This window comes from Procambarus clarkii, chromosome 81 (assembly GCF_040958095.1).
Source record: "Procambarus clarkii isolate CNS0578487 chromosome 81, FALCON_Pclarkii_2.0, whole genome shotgun sequence".
NCBI classification, from domain to species: domain Eukaryota; kingdom Metazoa; phylum Arthropoda; class Malacostraca; order Decapoda; family Cambaridae; genus Procambarus; species Procambarus clarkii.
The window spans coordinates 14895706-14920537 of record NC_091230.1 but is presented as its reverse complement, the minus strand read 5'-3'; the positions used below and the strand labels follow the sequence as shown (position 1 = coordinate 14920537).

Here is a 24832-nt window from a genome sequence, read left to right as displayed (position 1 = left end):
AGAACACTGATGTTTCAATATAAAAAATGCAGAGGAAACTACAAAATAATACAAAATTTACTTACTGCTCTCTAAGCAAAGAAAACTGTCGTTCCAAATCCGACAGATCTGTTAGATACTCCCCTCGTCGTCTATCACATTCCTCCTCATCCAATTCTGTAAAATACAATCACAAAATCAACAAAAGTTAACTAGATTTATGTCCATTTTTATGGTGCTATATAGATCTGAGCTGCAATCACTGAAATGACACACTTCTGTTCCAAGTAATACTCAGCCAAGTAATACCCATGGCCCGGTCCTCGACAAGGCCTCCATTTTGTTACACCCCACCCCCCCAGGAAGCAGCCCCTAGCAGCTCTCTAATGCCCAGGTACCTATTTATTGCAAGGTAACAGGGGCATCAGGGTGAAAGAAACTGCCCATTTGTTTCCGCCACCATCAGGCATTGAACCCAAAACCTCAGGACTACGAATCCAAAGCTCTGTCCACTCAGCTGTCAGGCCCTCCTATGCATCAGGCATGCATGCATCTGTGTATCCATATGTGCATCTAAATAAATAAATATAAATATATATATATATATATATATATATATATATATATATATATATATATATATAAATATATATAAATATATTTATATATATATATAAATATAAATATATATATATATATATATATATATATATATATATATATATATATATATATATATATACACATGTGTGCATGCATGTGTACATGAATCTATGTCTGAGTATAGCAGTATAATCTCCCATGTAGCTCTTGGTCTGATGTGCCAAGTTGTGAGGTGTTGAACCCAACTCACAAAGTCTGAATAAATTGGATTACATTTCAATACATTTCATTTCATAATATTATAGTACAGTAATTAAAAACAAAATTGTTCTTCTAACCTGAAGAGTCATCAGATTCTGACCCATCAGACGTTATTGACTCGTCCAGAGAACTGCGGTCACTGTCTGAATCCTGGTCTCCGTCTTCATTCTCACTCTCGTGATCGTCCCTATCATTGTCCCGTACTCTCTTCACGCCAGGCATATCGCCCTGCCTACTTAAGGAAACTACACACCAAATATTTGCGTTTTGTATCTTATGCTAAGAGGTTCGTATAGGTAGTTCATCCTCCGTAGCCATCAACTCCTTGCGGCTCCTTGGTAAGTTTGCTGGATATTCCATCAAAGAGTCACAAGCCACTAGAGTGTAAAGTAACTGGTAATTCTTCTTTGCACCAAAAGAATCAAGAGAATGTATTCCAACCACCAGAGACTGACGGAACTGTGACGGAGCTGCCGGAGGGGCGCCTTGGGTCAGGCGCGAAACTTGTAAACAAACCCAACGTCCAAACTAAGAACTTGGTAATTGGTTCTAGTTTCAATACAATTTCTGGGTTTAATATTTACCCTACGTAAATAACATGTAGGAAATTTATATCAAAATTATATTATATTTGTATATTATTTTAATCATATTTTATTATAATACTAATTTGTAGTGATATTTGAATATTACGCTCTACGTATTATTCAAATAGGCATCGTACTGTACTTGTGGTCGGTCTCGAGGGGACTGGTCAAGGCGTCGACTGCAGTTTCGGATAACAATACATTCATACCCTTTCGTTTGTATATACGCTGGTTTGTGCATGTTCGCTGCTGCTCTCGTCTGAATAAATACATGGCACCTGATCATATAATTCTCTAATTACAGCAGATTTAGTATTTATGTAAGAATCTACCTCAGTCTCATAGTAAAATTTTACTCATAAATATAATTTTACCCTGTTATTTTTTTAAATTTTAAATTTAATTGTAATTTGATAGTGGCTTTACAAGATTGCAAATATGCTATGTATGTATCCTTGTATAATTAGCGCTTCCATTAACAGTGCTTAGCGCACTGTTTGTATTACTGTGTTTGTTAACAAAGCGAACTCTTATCATAGAAGGGAAGGGAAGAGAACTATCAGGGGGAAAGCGCCAAACCATTAAGACTATATAGCACGTGGAAGGGGTCAGGTTAAGGGGAAGGTTTCTATTATTAGAAAAAACAAGATGCAAACCATACCCCTTACAACTGAAATCTATTTATTTATATACAAGAAGGTACATTGGGTTGTGAGAGTATGTAATAAATATTAAGAGATACATTGTACCAAAGTTTGAGTTGACGGAGTGGGGAGCACAAGGTACAGTGTGTGCCCAGACGATGTGCATTGAATTTTGTAACTAGCTCATCAAGAATGTAACTTGCTTAGCTAAATAAATTGTGGGGTTCAGTCCCTGAGTCAATTATGTTTCTCTGTAACCTTTTCCACTATCGCTAACAAGATGAGTATGGGATGCATAATAAGATAAGATAAGATTAGGAATTCAGGTAAAGGTACATATATTGAAAATGAGTTACAAACATAATGTCGGATTAATACATAGAGCTAGTACATACAATGCTTGAAGCCACTAATCGCACAGTGTTTAGGGCAAGGTGTGGGGAAAAAACTGAAAGGGAAGGAGAGAGAGAGTATACACTTGAGAGGATGTGCAGTGAATTAATGTGTAACATATTCAAAGATTTATGTAGGGGGCGGTGGGGTTGAGTGCTTTCTGGGGCCAGAGTTTGTTATTCTTCTAATAGCAGATTTGTGTTGAGTAATTAGAGGACGTAGATGATTTTGGGTAGTAGAACCCCAAGCATAAATACCAGAGATAAGGATAGATGAGAGAGGGCGAAGTACTTAATATCTGATCTTTGAAAGAATGCCAACAGTTTTAGAAACTCTTTTTGCTATATGTTGAATGTGGCCCTGGAAATTAAGCTTGTTATCCATGAGAACACCAAGGAATTTACCAATCTACTTTGTTAATAATTTGGATATTGTTTATTCTTAGATTAATTTGATCTGAGGATTTATTACCAAACAAAGCGTAGAAGGTTTTGTCAAAGTTAAAGGTGAGTTTGTTAGCAGTTAGCCAAAGATGGACTTTATTTAGTTTAGTATTCACTGTATCAGAGTAAGAGGGTTATGACTGGAGAAAATGAAGGTTGTGTCATCAGCAAATAAAATTGAGTTGAGGTATTGAGAGGCATTTGGAAGGTCATTAATGTAGATGAGAAAGAGGAGAGGGCCAAGTATGCTGCCTAGTGGAACACCAATGTTGATGGGTTGGGTGGGAGAAATGGAATCATTCACATAAACATACTGGAGCCTGTCACTAAGGTAAGACTGAAGATATTGGAGGGAATACCAATACTCCATAATGAAGTAATTTAAAAAGAAAGATGTGGTGGTTGAGTGTCAAAATAAATGAACTAATCTAACAAAAAACTTGCTTTATAGGTAAGACAAGGTAATAATAATAATAATAATAATTTTTATTTAAGCAAAAGTACAAACATAAATACATAGGATATAAGAAGAATGTATGAATCATGGGTAGGGAAAAAACAATGCCTAAAGCCATACATGGACATAGCATGAAAACAAATTAAAAGCTAAATGAGATAAAAAAAAAATAATGAATTGGGGTAAAGGATAAATAAAAATAAAATGAAAATTGTTACATGGTGATGGGTACAGCAAAAATTGTAACATTAATCTTACAGCTTTAACAGAAGGAATACAATTTTTATTAAATTTTTATATGGCAGATAACAGAATTAATTAATAATTAATGCTAATTAATAATTAATGTTATTTAATAATTAATGTTAATTAATTATTAATGTTGAAATAATTAATATATATAATATATAATATATATATATATATAGTATAAATAATATATATATATATATATATATATATATATATATATATATATATATATATATATATATATTAATATAATAAAATAATAATGTTATAATAATTAATGTTAAATAATAACATTACAGCTTCATTAACTAATGTTCAATAACATCAAAATATAGGCTGACATTTAGGATGTAATATAGGTTACATAAAGTTTATCAGGTAGGTGTTAGTTTCTCTTATAAACTGGTTGAGAGAAGGACAGTCTCTGATGTGATTAGGGAGGTCGTTTCACATTTTGGGACCCTTGATTTGCAGAGCATTTTTGCTTTAGGTTGCAACAGTCTCCTTGGCTTGGTGCCTTCTTTGGATAATTACTTGCTCTCTGTTGCATTGACATACATTCTCACTCACGTGGGAGTGAGAATGAATTTTACTAGGAAGAAGTAGAATACACGCCATTCAATGACGAGTCCGTGGACATCGTGAATATCTGACGCCTCTACCCCCACAACACCACTACCGCAGGTATCATCAATGCCATGCAAATTAACACTTCCCAATTTCCCGGGTCTACCTCGTGCTCCACCAAGCATCCTGATTGATTGATAAAGATTAAGCCACCCAAAAGGTGGCACGGGCATGAATAGCCCGTAAGTGGTACAATTTTTTTTCTCAGTATTCTGAGGTTGCATTTAACCATCAAGCTGTTATCGCGGGGGAGGATACTGCTTCACAGTCTTTATGAGGGTGTCCAGCTGCTGGACACCTTTGTTGACCAGGAGAGTGGCTGTGTTGATGGCTTCAGGGTGGCCACTGCATGATTCAGGAACTCTTAAAGCTCTTCTAAGGTCATTGGTTGCTTCACATTCCAGAAGATAGTGAAGTAATGGCTTTTCTGTGACAGTTTGGCAGAAGATGCACTCTCTCTGTCGGGGTTCACCAATCTCCCAGTTGCATCTGTAACCTAGACGTAGTTTCAAGTTTCAAGTATGTTTATTGAGATAAGCAATAAATACATCTCAAAGGGATAGAGTAGCTTAGGCTATTTCTACCCCCCTCTACTTCAAGTCCCTCAAGGGGCGCACAAATTCAGTGAGTACAAATAGACAAATAACATTACAGGAATCCCATAAGTACAGCATATAATTGTTACATTCTTGGGGCAAAATTTTTGTAGCTCCTAAGTATACTGTCTATTATACCATTATCACACATCCAAACAATTTGATGTGGTACACTATTTATTTCCTTATTTCTATAGTTTTCAATAAGTTGACACTCTAATACATAATGTTCTAAGGTGTGGGCGTGCGGCATACTACATAATTTACACTCCTTATCTTTTTCACTGACATCAACACCGTATTGCCATATATATTTATATCCTAATCGTAATCTCATGTAAATTGAATCCTTCCAAGTAGACTTTCCTTTACCATAAGTGAAGGACGAATTTGTATTTATTATTGAATAATTCTTAAGTGTGTTACTACTGTCCACCATTGCCATTCTCTTTATCATTTCTTCACCCTCCTGAATCACCTTGATTCTTGTTTTTATTTGTTTCAAGGTTAACTGACATACAACATCAACAAGAGTTTTTTCAGTGGCTCTCTTCGCTATGTCATCAACTACCTCATTCAACAGTATTCCCACATGTGAAGGGATCCACATGAATCTTACTTTATACCCAGTTTTTTCTAGTCTCTTAACATTCTCTCTACACTCTATCACAATATTCTGATATACTGGGCGTCTGCTATTTAAAGACTCTAACGCTCCTCTGCTGTCAATAAAGAAGCAAGCATTTTTACCACATTTGACTACTTCCTGCAATCCTGCTAATACTCCTTGGAGTTCAGCCTGCGTTGAAGAGACATTGTCAGTTAAGCGGCGTCCAATAACAGTATCTACAGTGCCGATGTCAGTGTACTCCCTGATCAAGACTCCACATCCTGCCTTCCCATCCCTAGCTACTGACCCATCACAATATACATGTAGAGTGTTGTCTGTAGGCAGTTTTCTAATTATACAATCATATGTTGCCCTCAGCTCTCCTATTTCATACATACTTTTTTTCTTATGCAAGGGAGTAATTACTACATCTACATTACAATCCTCCCATGGTGGTGTAAATTTTCTCTTGGGCACAGCAATACACTCTGTAATAACATCATACTTTATAACATTATAGCATAATTTATTCATATATACTCTCTTCTTCATCATACACTGTTCACTACTTCCCACCTTTTGAACCAAGAGGGTTAATTCATTAGCTCCCCCACCTCTCATTAATCTAATGGCAGAGGCTACATTTATCTCTGAAATTCTATCCCCAATACTCTGCAGATTCAACTCCATCCTCATTATCTCAATCATAGCATTTCTTGGGCATCCTAAGATAATTCTCATGGCTTCATTTTGTACCTTCTCCAACTTGCCCATCCTACCTTTACCAAAACAAGAAATGACAGGTGCAGCATAATCAATAAGAGATCTTACAGTACTCAAGTATATCATTCGTAGCACAGGGACTCCCACTCACCATCTGGTCACCATTTGGTCCGGGAGACATCTCCCGTCACGCAGGGTGCAGTCGCACCTCCACAGATCTCCAGTATCATCTATTGATACTGGTGATGGCTCAAAAGGGCCACCACTTACGAGCTATTCATGCCTGTGCCACCTTATGGGTGGCTTCATCTTCATCTTAACACATTCACAAGGGAGACATCTCCCGTCATGCAGGGTGCATTCGCACCTCCACAGATCTCCAGTATCAGCTCTTGATACTGGTAATGGCTTAAAATGGCCACCACTTACGGGCTATTCATGCCCGTGCCACCTTTTGGGTGGCTTAATCTTCATCAATCAATCAATCTTCCTCATCACACCATTTGGTCACCACTTGGTCCGGGAGACATCTCCCGTCACGCAGGGGTGCAGTTGCGCCTCCACAGATCTCCAGTATCATCTATTGATACTGGTGATGGCTCAAAAGGGCCACCACTTACGGGCTATTCATGCCCGTGCCACCTCTTGGGTGGCTTAATCTTCATCAATCAATCAATCGACTCCCACTCCCTTTCCACATCATGCCAAGGCCTTCAGAGGTTGTAATCTCTTCCGACATTGACCCAACAGTCTGTTCATCTCAGCTTCCAAACTCTCATGGGTATATCCAACATATATGCCTAAATATTTATATATATTAACTCTCTATATTTTTACTGTTTATTTTCAAAACAATGGGGCTCCGACTTCTACATTCAAACTTAGTTTTGTTTTCATTAACCACCAATCCCATATGGTGACACAGGTTTCCGAAATTGTTCAACACTGTTTGAACCTTTGAAATATCTTTGCCCTGAAACAAAATATCATCGGCATATATGATCGGAGTTACCCCATTTGAGTATCTCTCAGATGCTATCTTATTCATTAGTCACAGGGTGGGACTCAACACTCCTCCCTGAGGTGTGCCGAGTTCAAAAGACCTCACACCTGACATACAACCTTGATACCACACCTGAGCCTTCCTTTCGTAAAGATAATCCCCTATCCAGCGCAATAATCTCCCTTTAACACCAAGACCAGCTAATTCATATAAAATAACCTCTTTGTTGGCTTTATCAAAAGCTCCTTGTAAATCAATGAAAATTCTATAATAATCATTTTCATTAGCTAGACATTTAATAATACAATCAGAGGTACTTTTTCCTTTGAGGAACCCGAACAAATTACTAGACAGCTGATCACCTATTATATATAAAAGTCTATTTAAAATGATCCTCTCCATCATTTTACAAAAACACGAGGTTAAAGACACAGGTCTATACTCTCCATTGGCTTTAGGGATAGGGATGATCATAGCTTTTTTCCATTTACTGGGAATACTGCCCTCTTTATACTAATATTAAAGAGGTCTAAAAGTGGGCTTTTCGTCATAATGGCAAGTTCATTAAGTATTTCATAAGTTACTCCATCCTCCCCAGGTGCGGTAGATTTCCCAACTTTAATCGCCGTTATTAGTTCTTCTCTGGTAATACCTGTGCAAGTGACATCACCACTGTTACCTGCTATAAGTATAAAATCCTTTCTTAGATCTTTCCAAGAATCTAATGACTCTCTCGTTACAGCGGGTAATGAACTAAGTTTGGCAGCTTTCGCCCATTTATTTAAGAGCCCATTTGCAATTCCTTGCGGGTCTGGATGTGCAACAAAATTATGCTTTTTACCCCTTATTTTATTTACGTCTTGCCAGATTTCCTTCAAGTTTCTGTTACTCCTAACTTTCTCTGCAAATTCCTGCCAATACTTGCTCCTAATTTCCTTTCTCTTCTCCCCACACAGCCTAGCAACTGCCAGTAAAGCATTCTTCCCTTCCTCAGTCCTACCATTCCTATTCCAATCTCTGTGAGCTCTCCTCATTGTTAATGTCCACCCCTTAAGCATCTTGTCATGTGTATAATTTTCTTTTCTGGGGGGATGCCTTTTTATACTAGATGGTTTCCGGGTCAATGTTGCATTAAATACATCTACCTCCTTAATTAAATCTTCATAAAATGCTTCTGCCGAAACCGGCTTATAAGTATCATACCAAGACTTAATATGGCCAACAAGACCCCCTTAATTCTCCCTCATTAAACTTTAACCTTTTCCTCTGAAGGCAGGCATGCTTTTTATCTAGTTTAAGCTGTATTTGTAATGCAAAATCATGTAAATCATTACTGTGGATGTAATGCAACTTAGCATTTCATCCACAGTAAGACAATTCCCCTCTATGCCTTCAGCATTTATTAAACAAGCATAATCTAATCTCCCTCCCCTCAAATGAGTAGGAGAGGGCTCGCCCAGCAGTTGAACATCTTCATGTTCCTGCAAAAACTGGTACCATCTGCAACCATTCCTATTTGCTTTACCCATTGATCCTAAAGCTGGGTGTCTGGCATTAAAATCCCCTACCACAAGTGTATCTTCAGAAAAGAAGGAATCTGGCAAGTATCGTAAATCAAGGGAGCTATCAGAGATGTATAGATTAATGAAATTTAACTCTCGGTCCTTTAATTGTATCCGCAAGCTAATACTTTTAATACCTCTATATCTCTGAGGGATTCCAGTTATCTCGGCAGGTATGGTACTTTTGACATAACATGAGACCCCCCTAGTTCCTCCATCAGCATATAAGTGAAAGCCTCTATAGCCATTTAGCCCACACACCATCTGGTCACGACTTGGTCCGGGAGACATCTCCCGTCACGCAGGGTGCAGTCGCGCCTCCACAGATCTCCAGTATCATCTATTGATACTGGTGATGGCTCAAAAGGGCCACCACTTACGGGCTATTTATGCCCATGCCACCTTTTGGGTGGCTTCATCTTCATCTTAACACATTAACAAGGGAGACATCTCCCGTCACGCAGGGTGCATTCGCACCTCCCCAGATCTCCAGTATCAGCTCTTGATACTGGTAATGGCTCAAAAGGGCCACCACTTACGGGCTATTCATGCCCGTGCCACCTTTTTGGTGGCTTAATCTTCATCAATCAATCAATCGCCATTTAGCCTCAGTATGCTACCATCCCTATCCCCAGTTTCCTGGAGTGCTACTATGTCAATATCCTCTCTAAGAGTATAATAGTGTACATCCACCGCTCTAGTTTTTATTCCATTAACGTTCCAAGATAATATTCTCAATTTACTTTCATCCATGATTAATAATAAAACTACCTTTGCCCTGTCCGTCACATTCCATGAGATACGAGAATACCTTAGAAACTTCCTTCCAACACCGTAACATTTTTTCTTTCTCCTCACCTTCACAACTACTACTAACATCGAAGGTAATATTTTTCATATCTATTTTCTTTGTTATTTCTGTAACCTGTTTTACTTTAACCGTTCTTTCACCATTTGTCACAACAGGAGGTTGAACACCGCTAACACTACTAGAAAGTGTATTCTCCTGACTATCCTCTATCATCGTTACCTCATGCACATCATTACTTTCTTCTACGCACGTTTTACTTTCCATTTCACGTCCCGTTTTACTTTCAATTACACGTCCTGTTTCACCACCATCTTCACCCCGTCCACCTTCCATAGCCAATTTTTCCAATGCCTCAATCCTCTTATCTAGTTTTTTTAGATACTCCAAAATTTGATTACCAACCTCAGAGGTGACCATATTGTCCTGAACCTTGTCGTCACAAGGTTTCAGTTTTTCCACTGCATGATGTACTTTCCCTAAGCTCGCCTTTACTTTCTCCGTCCCTTTTTCCCACACATTCATCATAGGGGCTGCCGTTGGTTTCCAACTGTTTCCTCCATGTTCCTCTTGCACAATTTTTCCTTGCTGCGAGGATACATCTATCCTGCTTGTAGGACCCGTTCTAGTCTCTTTCAGATGAGGCTTCATGGGGCATAGAGAGGAACCAGCATTGTGGCTGCCTCGACAGTTGCAACAAAATGGGATGATTTTTTCACTTCTTTCAATCTTGACTCTACACTCTCGCGAGTCGTGTTTTTTCCCACAATACCGACACCTGGGGTCAAACTGGCATTTCCATGCCATATGTCCCCAACGTGAACACTTCATGCACAGTATGGGCTCCTCAACGTATTTTGCAACGTTCCTATAGCCTAGTCCTTGCACAAAAATTTTCTCCGGCGCCTCACCCTTTACCAAGGCAACAATCTGGCTTCGTTTGTCACCACGAACACTGTTCCTCTTTACCCAGACAACATTATCATTGTTAAGAAGAAGACAGTCAGGATCCAAATAAGTTGGAAACTTGAAAACTATGATCTTTGTGTGCAACATACCTTCTTCTGGAGGAACCATCATTACATTCTCAAAACCAACCGTCGTGAGGCGTTCCACGGCCTGTTCAGTCCCAACTGTTATGTAGGGCCGGTGAAGACCCTCCTTGAAAAGTGGTTCGTATTCCAAACATTGTTTAGCCAGACGTACCGTCCACTCTAGCTTTTGGTGGAAATTCAAATGGCATGTTGTAGGGAACAACAGCCTCTTCCTTCTTGTCTTGTCTTGCTTGTCTTGCTGAGTAGGGTCTCATTCTTTGGTCTCTTTGCAATCTCATCGTCACTCTCACTGTCTCGCTGTCTGTTATTATTTCTCCGTTTCTTTTTGTTCACTACTACTTCAAACGGTCGGTTATCATATTGTCTGTCCTCCTCACTACCACTTAGGCATACCGCCTGTTATGATCTCAGCCTGCAGGAGAAACGAGTCTCCCTTCTTGAGAGTTATTCAGCAAGCCTGACCTAACTAGAAGGTCTAGCAAATATTGAGGTGATAACCCATATGAAAAATGGCTGGTTGGATATGTGTAACAGTTTGAGATTATGGGCAATGCAGAAGAAAATAGATAAATGACTGGCTAGGAGATGTGGACATTTTGCTGGAGGCTTGAGGCTCGCTTCTGGAGGACCTTGACCTCACTTGAGTGCCAGACATCGCAGGGGGAAGCCGCGCTTCGTTGAGCTCCCGTCAGAAGGGAACCCCTAGTGATATATCTCTAAGAGAAGAGAAGTGTGCAGACGTGCCAGCTGTGGAATCGAGCTGGGGACGTGTGGTCTCAAGTCGTGGACGATAATTAGTGAATATTAAGCCGCCCGGAGGCATTATTGTGGGCTGTGTGGAGCGCCCTGACCAGGCGCCGTCAGAGGAAAAGCGCCCTCGACCAGTTAATCTGTGGTAAGCACGATATACGCCAGTTCATAGTGATTGCATTGTAGTTGGTCGTGTGCCCAGCGACAGTAGCGATGTTTATTTATAAGTTAGACATGTTTTAATAAGGCAGAAAGCCTGAAATAAGAGAGTGAAGAGGGAGGAACACGGAGCGACGTCCGTCCTCTCTGAGCGCTGGCGGACGACTGAGGGAGCCGGCTCCGGATGGAGGAAGACCCTCCCAGCGAGTGAGGACCGCCACCAGGCGAGGTGGAGTATGGACCCGCCCAAAACGGGGGAGTCCACTCTCACTGTATGTAGAGAACAGATAGAGGTTTGAGGCAAACATATTGTGTGAATATTTTTTGTTTATGTGTTAAAGGGGAACATTTTATTGGAGTGTCGATGGGTTGCAGGTTTGTCTTTTGGGGAAGAAGTTGCTGAGAACTTCGAAGCCAGCAGATGAAGTAGCTGATGAGACTCCAAGGTAGTGGAGCAGAGGACCTCGAGCTGTGAGGAGAAGCAGCAGTGAAGAGGAGTGTCACGTGCTTCTGTAGAGGTGGTGAAGCACCATAGTTACTCGAGGAAACTTCATGGTGTAGCAGCCAAGAGAGCTGTGGAGGAGCCTAGCAGAAGGGTGAAGCACCGTAGTTGCTCAAGGAAACTTCATGATAGCAGCCTGGAGGAGCTGCAGAGGATCCTGGTAGTGAAGCCCGGAAGAACCTAAAGAAATAGGGTAGTGAACTTCCAGAGGTGGAAGGGGAAGTTCTGGTGGATTACTAGTAGGGAGTTGATAGTGTTTGGTTGTCATTAGCGTGCAAGACGCAGTGAGAGGTGAGTGACTGTTGGCATTCTTGCGTCAAGGAGTTTTTTTTTTATACTGAAGTATCAATGAACATTTATACTGGTATATGTTATTGCATTCAAATGCTGGTTTTCTATATATATATGTTATCTTGCTGATGGTGCAACAGTGTGTAGGTTTGACCAACTTGAGGAAGTTAATAGTATCAGGTGGTGAACCAGGAGGTAGGATACCACTTGATAAGCTGATAATAGAGTTCTGATGGTATTGGAGTGCAACCTGATTGTGATATTATAGAGTATAGGATTCATTATTATTATATGTGTGTATGTATCGTGTATGTGCTTTCTTCAGTAAATGTGTCACAATTTGCTGGTGTTTGCCCTTGTCCTAGTGAGGCTTCCCAGGAGGTAGTAAAGAAGGAGAGAGAGAGAGAGAAAGAACCATGAACCACTGCTGTGGACAGGGTAGGAGGTAATACTAGTAAGTCATAGGGGGATTGAGGAGATCATATCTCATAAGGAGAGAGTGGGGAGTCACAGCGGCTCGAGTGGGTGTGTGCACGTGACGACGAGGCTAAGTGTTGGAGCCGCATCCCCTGAACGTGTGACGTTGAGCCCCTCTCCAAGAGCCAGAAGCGCCAAGGGTGATCTCCTAGTATAAGCACTCTACCGAGTTGTGGGTTGGGTTGTCCATAGAGGAGGATCAACGACGACTACACCAACCAACCCACAGTCTATATAATAAATTGGGGGCCTGTGTCCGGGAGAGTGAACTGACACACCCACACCCTGTCCAAGAGTGGATTTGTACACCCTTGCTGAAATAAACTGTGTGACCGCAGGTGTATATTCTCTCTCTTGGGAAGACTCACAGGACAAAGATGGATAAGGTGCAAACGTTTGTGGAGTCAGGCAAGCCCGAGGACTTGGAAGGTTGCACGAGGGATCAATTGAAACAAATAGCAGAAAAATGTGGCATTAGGTTGAAAGCATCTAAAGTAGCTGGGATGAAGGATGAGATCCTGAGGCAGTTGAGAGCCAGAAGTGAAGCAGCAGAGCAAGGAGCCCAAAAAGGAGCTGAAAGTGGAAAGGAGGATGATGGGCAGGATGAAGTGAGATCCCAGGGATCGAGTAGGAGCAGCAAGAGTAGCCGCAGTAGTAGGAGTAGCCGGAATAGGAGCTTGGAGAGATTCCAGTTAGAGCTCCAGATGCAGCGTGAGGACAAGGAGAGACAGTTCCAGCTGGAAAAGATGAAATTAGAACTCCAGATGAAAAATGAAGCCGAGAAGGAAAAAGAGAAAACCAGACTGGAAGTAGAAAAAGAGAAAACCAAACTGGAAGTAGAAAAAGAGAAAACCAGAGTAAGGGAACTGGAGTTGGAACAAGAGAAAGAAAAAGAGAAAGCAAGACTAGAGGTCGAAAAAGAAAAAGAGAGAACAAAACAAATGCAGATAGAAGCGAACAGAACCTTGGCTGAGCAAAGGATTGAACATGGGTTGCCAGAGAGCACCACCCAGGTATCACACCCACCAGATGTTAGGGTTAGGGAGAAGGACATTCCCTTGTTTGTTCCCGAAGAGGCAGAGAGCTTTTTCGAGCACTTTGAAAAAGTAGCCAGCATCAAGGAGTGGCCACAGGAGGAATGGGCCCAGCTGGTCCAGTTAAGATTGACCGGTGCAGCCAGGGAGGCATACACCCAATTGTCACTGGAAGAGTGCCAGGATTACGCCACAGTAAAGAGCAGCATATTGCGCTCGTTTCAGTTAACCCCAGAAGCTTATAGGAAGCGCTTCAGAGAAATGATCAAAGTTGGAGCATGTACGTTTGCTGAGACAGCAAGGGATCTGGAAAGACGATTCCAGAAGTGGATTGAGGCTGCTGGAGTTGGATCTTACGCTGACCTGAAGCAACTGATGGTCATGGAGAAGTTCTTGGAGATGATGCATCCCGAAACAAAGTTCAAGATCCAAGAAGCAGGGATAATGGAGGTGAAAGATGCCGCAGATAGGGCGGATATGATTACTGAAGCATACAAGAGCTTGAGGGAGAACAGAGTGAGAAGTGAGGCGAGATGCAGCAATGGCAGATCCAATGGAGTCTGGGGAGGAAGAAATTATGAGAAACCCAGAAGAGTCTGGGGTGAGAAAAATTTTGATAAATGGGCAGATAAAAGTAAGTACCCTAAAGCTCAGAAGAGTAGGTCGCGCACTTCATCTGAAAGTGAAGATGGAGGAGCTAAACGAGAAACTGATCGGTATCCGGGAAATCAAGAGTCCAGTAAAGCTCCACAGAGTACGAGTAGTACGTCTGGCCCGAGGAACCCCAATACGAGTGGGCAGAGTCAGAGCCGCTTTGGTACATATAGAAGAGATTTTTCCCAGATGAGATGTTACAATTGTAACGGATTGGGTCACATGATGCGAGATTGTCGGCAGGGCAAGAGAGTTGTGACCCTGGCCATGTGTGACCCCCGAGGTAAATATACTAATGTGTTCCGAGACAAACCACAGAGAGCGAACTTAGTGAACGAGAGGTATAGGCCGTTCATGAGCAAAGGTTGGATCAGAATAGGAAGCCAACCTGAGGTAGAAGTTGGTATCTTAAGAGATACCGGAGCTAATCAGAGCTTGATTGCGAGAAGCCTGATTAGGAATGATCGACGATTAGCTGGCAGGAGTAGGATGAAAGTATATGGGTTGTTGTCTGAAAGTGACATGCCCATTTGTACTGTCCAGCTAAGGTCGGAATATGTGTCGGCGGAGGTGATGTTGGGAGTATGCCCCGACATACCTGTTCCAGGAGTCCAAGTGATCCTGGGGAATGACTTGTGCGGGACAAAGGTGTTGACAAGAGTCATAGCGGAGACTGTGCCAGAGGAGTGCCCAGAAGGCCACTGCACGGGTGGGACACCTGAGAGTGTGAACCTGACTGACATCCGAGGAAATGAGTCAGGAGACCGCCAAGCCATTGAGTACCCCGTCTCGGTAGTGATGAAGGCAGAGGTGGCCGACAAGGAAGACGCTGGAGAAGATGATACAGTGTCGATTCAGCCAGTGGAAGAGATCGATGTAGATATAGCACGGCTGTTTGATGAAGGTCCAGCCCAGAAAAATGAAGTCTCGGTGAGGTCAAAAGTGAGGATGACCCAGCCGAAGAAGAATACTGTGAAGAGAGTTGACCTGAAGAGAGCCCAGACTGCTGAAATTGAGAGTCGGAAGGCGAATGCAACTGTGCTGAGTAGGAATGAGGAAAGATGTGGACAGACTGAGGACGAGAGTAGAGCGTCAAGTTGTCCACGAGCACAGAGGCATTTGGGTAGTAGAGTTAAGTTGTTTGAGATGTCAGGAGTTGACATGTTTCACAGAAAACGTAGAGTAGAGATAATGAAGAAGAGTAGTAGCCGAGAAAATGAAAGGAGAAGAGACAGTATGTGTGGAGAGATGCTTACGAGCACTCTGGGAGAGGCAAAGCGACATGTATGGTCGAGTGCTGTTGGATGTAGTGCAGTGCTCGAAGAAACTTTTAGGGAACGAAGAAGAGTCGAAGGAGAAGAAATGGAGTGGTATAGAAGTGAAAAGTGTGAGAAGAGGATGAGGATACAAGCATGGAGGAGTAGAAGAAAGCCGAGGACTCGGTGGGAGTCGAACAGGATGAGGTCTCAGATAAATGAGGAGACGCAAGGGAGGATCGTCGGTGAAGACGAGGAAGTGAAGTATGATGACAGGAGGCGGAAGTATAACGGCAGTAGATGGAAGTGTGAAGACGACAGAGGAGGTACAGACAGTAGATGTCTGACTCTGGACGGGAAGAGAAGAAGACGAGGAAACGGAGGGTGGAGACAGTAAGTAGAGTGGACCAATGGATTGCAGGCGTCCAAGGAGGACAGCCTAGCCAAGAGGTGCCAGAGAGGTCAAATCGTTTGTGAGAAGACCATGTTTCTGGAGAGTTGTGAGCCGGATGTTGCAAGGTGCAACGAATTATTTGTAGACTCCTAAGAGAGTATATGGGGTGAAGAACGAGACAGCGTGGTGGCGGATGTATTATCCCGAGCTTTGCCACTGGAATAACTCTCAAAAATAAGGGGAGGGGAGTGTTATGATCTCAGCCTGCAGGAGAAACGAGTCTCCCTTCTTGAGAGTTATTCAGCAAGCCTGACCTAACTAGAAGGTCTAGCAAATATTGAGGTGATAACCCATATGAAAAATGGCTGGTTGGATATGTGTAACAGTTTGAGATTATGGGCAATGCAGAAGAAAATAGATAAATGACTGGCTAGGAGATGTGGACATTTTGCTGGAGGCTTGAGGCTCGCTTCTGGAGGACCTTGACCTCACTTGAGTGCCAGACATCGCAGGGGGAAGCCGCGCTTCGTTGAGCTCCCGTCAGAAGGGAACCCCTAGTGATATATCTCTAAGAGAAGAGAAGTGTGCAGACGTGCCAGCTGTGGAATCGAGCTGGGGACGTGTGGTCTCAAGTCGTGGACGATAATTAGTGAATATTAAGCCGCCCGGAGGCATTATTGTGGGCTGTGTGGAGCGCCCTGACCAGGCGCCGTCAGAGGAAAAGCGCCCTCGACCAGTTAATCTGTGGTAAGCACGATATACGCCAGTTCATAGTGATTGCATTGTAGTTGGTCGTGTGCCCAGCGACAGTAGCGATGTTTATTTATAAGTTAGACATGTTTTAATAAGGCAGAAAGCCTGAAATAAGAGAGTGAAGAGGGAGGAACACGGAGCGACGTCCGTCCTCTCTGAGCGCTGGCGGACGACTGAGGGAGCCGGCTCCGGATGGAGGAAGACCCTCCCAGCGAGTGAGGACCGCCACCAGGCGAGGTGGAGTATGGACCCGCCCAAAACGGGGGAGTCCACTCTCACTGTATGTAGAGAACAGATAGAGGTTTGAGGCAAACATATTGTGTGAATATTTTTTGTTTATGTGTTAAAGGGGAACATTTTATTGGAGTGTCGATGGGTTGCAGGTTTGTCTTTTGGGGAAGAAGTTGCTGAGAACTTCGAAGCCAGCAGATGAAGTAGCTGATGAGACTCCAAGGTAGTGGAGCAGAGGACCTCGAGCTGTGAGGAGAAGCAGCAGTGAAGAGGAGTGTCACGTGCTTCTGTAGAGGTGGTGAAGCACCATAGTTACTCGAGGAAACTTCATGGTGTAGCAGCCAAGAGAGCTGTGGAGGAGCCTAGCAGAAGGGTGAAGCACCGTAGTTGCTCAAGGAAACTTCATGATAGCAGCCTGGAGGAGCTGCAGAGGATCCTGGTAGTGAAGCCCGGAAGAACCTAAAGAAATAGGGTAGTGAACTTCCAGAGGTGGAAGGGGAAGTTCTGGTGGATTACTAGTAGGGAGTTGATAGTGTTTGGTTGTCATTAGCGTGCAAGACGCAGTGAGAGGTGAGTGACTGTTGGCATTCTTGCGTCAAGGAGTTTTTTTTTTATACTGAAGTATCAATGAACATTTATACTGGTATATGTTATTGCATTCAAATGCTGGTTTTCTATATATATATGTTATCTTGCTGATGGTGCAACAGTGTGTAGGTTTGACCAACTTGAGGAAGTTAATAGTATCAGGTGGTGAACCAGGAGGTAGGATACCACTTGATAAGCTGATAATAGAGTTCTGATGGTATTGGAGTGCAACCTGATTGTGATATTATAGAGTATAGGATTCATTATTATTATATGTGTGTATGTATCGTGTATGTGCTTTCTTCAGTAAATGTGTCACAATTTGCTGGTGTTTGCCCTTGTCCTAGTGAGGCTTCCCAGGAGGTAGTAAAGAAGGAGAGAGAGAGAGAGAAAGAACCATGAACCACTGCTGTGGACAGGGTAGGAGGTAATACTAGTAAGTCATAGGGGGATTGAGGAGATCATATCTCATAAGGAGAGAGTGGGGAGTCACAGCGGCTCGAGTGGGTGTGTGCACGTGACGACGAGGCTAAGTGTTGGAGCCGCATCCCCTGAACGTGTGACGTTGAGCCCCTCTCCAAGAGCCAGAAGCGCCAAGGGTGATCTCCTAGTATAAGCACTCTACCGAGTTGTGGGTTGGGTTGTCCATAGAGGAGGATCAACGACGACTACACCAACCAACCCACAGTCTATATAATACGCCTCAGCCATTTCTTCGACGCTGTCAATAATCGAGAACAAATGCACAATATCCTGTATCACCACGTGCAAAAACGAAGAGTGTGGGGCAATACTCCACCTCCCACCAATCAGCGGACGCAAAGAGCGCCAACCTAGCGACCGCACACAACCGTGGTCTGGATACAACTGATCATGAAGGCACTACGGGCTCACCATAGCCCGTGTTACCTGAAACTGCCTAGACGTAGTCTATATAACCTAACTGCTATTTCCCTGTGGATTCCTTTTGGGATATTTAACCTTTCTAATTTGGTTGCCTGAAGATACCATGTTGCAGATGGCGAACCTTCAACTATTCTCTGGTGTAGGTCGGCTTTGTTGAGATGTGAGAGTTTTTTGGTGATGATGTTTTTTATGTTCTCTAGGCTGGGTTGAATTGTTTTATGTATCACTGGATGACGAGTTGCCAATTTAGCAATTTCATCAGCTTTTTAATTTAATGGGATTCCAATATGGGATGGGATCCAGTTTAAAGTTATGTTGAGTTCTTTGCCTTTAGCGACTGCTCCAAGATACAAAATGGTGGTAATTATTTCCACATTATCTTTCCACTGTTTTTGTCCTAGTTTTTGAAGTGCAGCTTTTGAGTCTGTGTGTATGATTGCATTTTGAGTGTTTTGTGCAATCACATATGCGAATGCCTGTTGTATGGCAAACAGCTAAGTTTGGGTTGATGATACTAGTCCTCCCAGTCTCCAATATGCCTGTACGCTGGCCGTGCAAAGAGTAGCGCCAGCACTCTCATATTCTGTGTCCACCGATCCGTCTGTGAAGATGTGGGTGGCTCCTGCTACTGCTATGCTATACATTTGCTCTTCCATTATGCGCCTTAGGATTGTCGGATCATAGGCAGCCTTTTTCATTGGGAGACTTTCTATTACTATTTTGAAAGTAGGCTCTTCCCACGGCGTGGAAGGAGTGTAATTTGGGTGTGGATGATCACCCTCTCTATCAAGAATCATGTTTTTTAAATGTAGTCTGTTTACGACTTTTCCTGCTCTTGCAGCCCAAGAGTTTCCATTGTTTTGCCCTAGTCCAACCACCAAGGCCTGCCGTACTGGGATTGGATCAGAAGAAATAATTATCTTACTGACAATTGTAGCTGTCCTTTGTGATATTCTTTCTTGTAGAGAGGGCAAACCCGTCTCCAGTCTAAGAGTTTCAAGCCTGGTCCACATGGGGGCTCCCAGTGCGGCTCTCATAGCATTGTTTTGGGCAACTTCAAGCTTTTTCCACTGTTGGTATGATAGATTTGTGAGTGCAGGTGCGGCATAATCGATCACTGATCTGACTGCCTGTACATAGTATGTGCGAAGGACTTGCAGATTGGCTCCTCCAGAAAGGGAGGTTAGCGACCTGAGAATTGCCGTCCGGGCCGCAGTTCGCTCTCTCAAGTAAGTGACCTCAGCATTAAAATTCATGTGTGTCCAGGATGATTCCTAGATACTGATAGGTATCGACCCATTCAATTGGTTGACCCTGTACTGTGAGTTGGATGTTGGGCTTCACTATTTTTATGGGCATGGCCTTTGACTTTGAGGGGTTGAGTTTGATCCCAATCTGTTTTGCCTCTTTACTGATGCAGTCTAAGCATTTGGGTGCAAGGCGCGCCGCATCCCTTCCTTTTATGATGATGACGAAGTCGTCCGCGTAGTTTAGCAGCCTGCAGTGATGTGGGAGTTTCAACCTCATTATTCTTTCCATTAAACAGTTGAAGAAAAGAGGGCTGAGAATACCTCCTTGCGGTGTACCATTTTCATGTCTTTTGTACTCAAAGACTGTGCCATGAAGTTTTATTCTTGCTTCTCTGTTTGAGACAGTTTTTGGTCCAGGAGAGCAGGTTGCCTCTGACCTCTTTGTCAATGAGGCAGCAGAGAATAGCTGGGGCGCTAGCCAGTTCAAAGACTTTTTCGACGTCCAGGAATATCAGCATTCCTGGTCTGTCATTCAAGTGGGCTAACAGAGTTGCAATACATTCCACTGTGCCAACCCCTCTTCTATAGGCATACATATCATGGTGCAGTTTAGGCATTTTCCACTCCAGTCTGTTGAGTGCCAGCTGTGCAGCCGTCTTGGCTGCACAGCTTTGGAGAGAGATGGGCCTGGGATTAGCTGGATCTTTGGGTTTTGGGATCGGCACTATGTCTGCTCTATTCCAAGCAGAAGGTCTAGTTTGAGAAGTCCAGGCTAAATTAATTAACCTTAGGTATGCAGCGTCTCCCTCTGGGCCGAGGTTTCTAATCATTTTATAGGTTATTTTGTCGGCTCCAGGGGATGTATCCTTGGAGTTTTTCTTAGCCCGATTGAGCTCATCCAGTGTGAAGGGGGCATTAGTGTCAGAGACTTCTACACATGCTGTAAGGATTCTGTGCCACCTTTCTTCCTCTAGTCCGGTCTGTACTGCTAATACATCTGGTGGAAGTTGATTGCTGGCTGCTCTCTCTGCAAACCTGGTTGCCAGTACTTCGGCTTCCTGTTGAGGATCCTTGGGGTGTGGAGCTTTAGGTGTTTTATTCCCTTTGGTTCGGTGAATTTGCTGCCACATCTCTCCGAGAGTGGTGTGTTCATTCAGGTGTGAACACCATTCCAGCCACTTTTGTTCTTTTATTTGTCTGGTCTCTCGATGCACATGTTCCTTGACCTCACAAAGTAAGATCCTGTTGCAGTCACTTGGCTGCTTTTTGTATAGCTTTCTTGTTCTGTTGAGTCTATGGTTGGGTTCTTTGACACGTTCGCAATAGTACCAATGATCTTTATGGTGTCCGGTGGACTGTTTTTTCAGTGGGATTGAGTGGTTGGCTGCACTTTGAATCGCTTTGACAAATTCTTGTTCTGGCTGATTAATGTCTTCGGGAAGATCATAGTTTCTTTGCCACTCTGAAATGAGGTTTTGAAATCGGTCCCAGTTTGCTAAAGCAAAGTTCCAGGCTTCAGATGGAGGCGGAGGTGGGGTGGGTAGGTCTAACTTAAGATCAATTTGGACCCCATAGTGGTCGCTTATGAGTGTGGGCTCAACTGACCATGTTGCTGCATCTCTTAGGGAGGCTGAAACGAAGGTTAGGTCTAATCTGCCTCCTTGGATGTGGGTAGGTTCATTCTTGTTTAGGATTTGTATTTCTGGAAGCTGGTCCAGTAGATGTGTAATGTGTATGCCGACTTCATTTGTTCTGTTTGAGCCCAGTGTCAATCGATGATGGGCATTAAAATCTCCACAAATGATTGTGTTTGTTGTTGTCGCGTGTCCAAATAACACAGAGAGATCCATTTCGGCATGTGGAGACCTGTACACATTAAACACTTCAAGTTCGTCGTGTCTTAGCTCAATGGTTACTCCCATTACCTCTGTCCCTGCTCCACAATTGGGTGGGCTGGTTATGGACTTGGAGATCAGGTTACATTTTACATAGATTGCACATCCCCTGGATTGCCCATTGATCCATGGAAAGAAGAAGCCTCGATCAATCTTTATCAATCGATAGCCTAAGATTTTAGGTTCTAATCAGGCTCGAAGCAAGCTCTCCTGAGGTATCAGGATGTCTATGCCCTTGGTTGCTGCTATGCATTGCAAGTGTTGCAATTTAGTGCGCAGTCCTTGCGCATTCCATTGCAGGATCTTTAGACCTCTAGGTTCTTGGAATTTGCTGATAATTCCGTGGTATCCATGGAGTCTGATGAACACGCCATGGAAGTTGCAATTGGTGAATAGGTTCTTAGTGGACCTGAAATTGACTCATCAATGTCGCTTTCCGACGAGCTGGACTCTATCTGTTTTTTTATGGGGGTGTCTCCCATAAAAACACCCTCAGACTAGATCTACGCTTCCAATCTTCAAAGTGCAGCACACCGAAGGTAAGTCTTCCTACGCTACTGTAGTGGACCTGGAAAAAGAGTACCCCCAGCTCCAGATCAGAGCAAAACCTAATCTCAGAGGAGAATACATTCTGAGGCCTAAAGACGAGTCGGCCACTACGATTCTAAAAAATTACGCAAAATGTGAGGAACTGAAACCAGAGGATAAAATAAGTAAAATCATTGTCCTCCACTATCCCTTGCATATGGCCCTTGGCCATCTCGAAAAGCTGAACTATGTGGTGTCAGCAGAGAGATGCCAAGTACGAACCACAAAACAGGAAACTCGACAAGTCCTTCTCACAGTAAGAGGACAGATCCCGGAGAAACTTGACCTTGGAATCTGGGGCGTGTTCCAACACAGGCCTTACACCCCAGAACCCCTAAGATGCTTTAGATGTCAGAGATTTGGGCATCACAAAGATGGCTGCCAACGCCCAGTGAGGTGCAGAGTCTGCAGCCAGCCCCATGACACAAAAACATGTATTGATAAACTCAAGGCAAACCACCCTGTTAAGGCAAAATGCCCAAATTGTTCCAAGGCACATCATGCCTGGAACTTGAAATGCCCTGAAAGGCTCAAAAGGCTTCAAACGAACCTCACCACGCCTACAGCAGAGTCGAAACCCCCACCAAAACGAATACCAGTTCTCATGCCCACTAAAACCGCGTGGGGTCTACCCACTCAGGAAGAGGGGGCACACGGCCCTTCACCATCGGCCATGGTGAAGGGTGAGAAGACCTCTGTACAGGACAAAAAGAAAGATGGAGGACACAAGAATCATGTTCAAAGCAGTCGGCCTCCCATTTCATCCAACAAGCACACTGGGGCCAATAGGAGTAGCAATCCCAGTGTCAAAGTTACCACCGAGAAGGGTCTAAAAGCTACTAGGCCCTCAACCTGCACAGCATCAAATAGTGCTCCCACTGAACTGGACGCTCTCTGGCTAATGCTCAAAACTTTGGTCACTGAGTTGATCGAAAGTCTGCTGTCATCACATGGAATCAAGCAAACCACAGAGACTCGGAAGACAATTGAGCACAAGCTCAAGAAATTCGAAGATGTAATATCCACACCGTCAAGACAGCAGGGCTGACACCTGGCTTCGTCGCGCAATATAAACCACCACATGTACCCAATCCAACGGGGGTGACAACTGCACCGACACACTCTCCTGAGGACAACAATATACAGACGATAAGCCAAGTCACCAGGGGGAAAAGAGCAAAAATAGATAGAACCCAGAAGACACACGATAAAGATGCAGTCAAAAGGACGAGATAAAACAAAAAGGCATCAACTTCGGGGCTGCTCCCGTACCCTTGAACCCCAGGTGTAGGGGTGAGGCGTGTGTGGTGCTTCCGTCGACGATTCAACGGCCTCAATTTCTTGTCGAGCAGCTGGGTTAAGCTCTGGCACTACTCTCTCCGACTACAACGCTTCCTCTTCAGCTTATTCTTCAGTTGTCCCTACTTCCCCGCTCGTCCATTTGGGTTCCTTGTCCTGTACATTATGTAAGTAAATAAGTACCTCTTATCAAATCAAATGTTTATACATACAAGACGAGTTACAAACATAATGTTGGATTTCTAGACAGAGCTAGTACATACAATGCCTAAAGCCACTAATGCACACAGCGTTTTGGCCAAGGTGTGGGGAAAAAACAGACTAAAACTTAATATTAATTGAGATCAAAGCATAAATTGAGTTGAAAAAGGGAAAAGAGGGAAAAAACATGGTGGAAATTAGTAGTTAAACAAGTTGGTCAACAAACAGTATTGTTTGAAAATAGCAGCAAGACATGGGTTGACATTTAGGGGGTAAGGTAGGTTACACGGAGTTTATTAGGTAGTACTTTTTTTTCTCTTAAACTGGTTGAGAGAGGTACAGCCTTTGACATGATTGGGAAGGTCATTCCACATTCTGGGTCCCTTGATTTGCAGAGCATTTCAAGTTTGGTTAAGTCGCACTCTTGGAATATCAAATAGATATTTGTGTCTAGTGTGGTGCCCATGGGTTCTATTACAACCTTTTAGGAAGCGTTTAAGGTCAGGATTGGCATTACAGTTCAGAGTTTAACTATATAGAGTACACTTGAGAGATGTGCAGTGACAATATACAACATACTCAAAGATTTAAATAAGGGTGCCGAGTGTTTCTGGGGCCAGAGTTTGTTATTGTTCTAATAGCAGATTTGAGCTGAGTAATTAGAGGACGTAAATGATTTTTGGGTAGATTATCGCATTTCCAGCTCGACCGTCGTTCTCTCCGCAACCTCTTTCATTGTGCCCCCCCCTCCTCCTCCCTGGTTATTCCCGGTTCTCTGGACGCGAGGGGGAGGCCCCGCAGAAACTCCCAACGTGTACTTTCCAGAATGTTTCTTCCGATTTTCACATATACTCGCCTGCTTACCTTACCTTACCTTACCTTACCTTACCTTACCTTACCTTACCTTACCTTACCTTACCTTACCTTACCTTACCTTACTCAGAATGCTCTGTGGACAGAATACCAATAATATCGTTGAGTTTAGTCTCAAGACGAAGCTT

At 43.1% G+C, this 24832-nt stretch overlaps 2 protein-coding genes across 5 annotated transcripts in view; one reads left to right on the top strand and one right to left on the bottom strand.

Annotated features, from left to right (window-relative positions):
* Positions 1–1388, bottom strand: part of Brms1 (breast cancer metastasis-suppressor 1-like protein) — a 51968-nt gene extending 50580 nt beyond the window's left edge. Inside the window, exons 1-2 of one of the 3 annotated variants that reach the window (XR_006774738.2) lie at positions 921–1218; positions 66–156 (exon numbers count right to left, since the gene is read on the bottom strand). Coding sequence is in view for 2 of the 3 variants with exons in the window: in XM_045766524.2 (XP_045622480.1) it covers positions 66–156; positions 921–1065 (236 nt within the window). In the remaining variant the exon portion in view is untranslated. Of the gene's footprint in view, positions 1–65; positions 157–920 lie in introns of all 3 variants that reach the window. The other 2 variants (XM_045766524.2, XM_045766523.2) reach the window with 2 other exon arrangements.
* A 9627-nt stretch (positions 1389–11015) lies between these two features.
* Positions 11016–18015, top strand: LOC138357967 (uncharacterized). Of its 2 annotated transcripts, XR_011225175.1 has the most exons (3): positions 11016–11498; positions 11888–16867; positions 17257–18015. XR_011225175.1 is itself a non-coding variant. In XM_069315176.1 (2 exons), the coding sequence occupies exon 2, from the start codon at positions 13160–13162 to the stop codon at positions 16121–16123; it is 2964 nt and encodes a 987-aa protein (XP_069171277.1). In that variant the 5' UTR covers positions 11016–11498; positions 11888–13159; the 3' UTR covers positions 16124–17218. The 2 variants fall into 2 exon arrangements, 1 of the variants encoding a protein (XP_069171277.1); XM_069315176.1 differs by lacking the exon at positions 17257–18015 and having other exon boundaries at positions 11888–17218.
* Positions 18016–24832: the final 6817 nt, after the last annotated feature.

Bases quoted from the DNA above. Each gene is read 5' to 3' on its own strand.
- LOC138357967 (XM_069315176.1), top strand. From the start codon at position 13,160: ATGGATAAGGTGCAAACGTTTGTGGAGTCAGGCAAGCCCGAGGACTTG.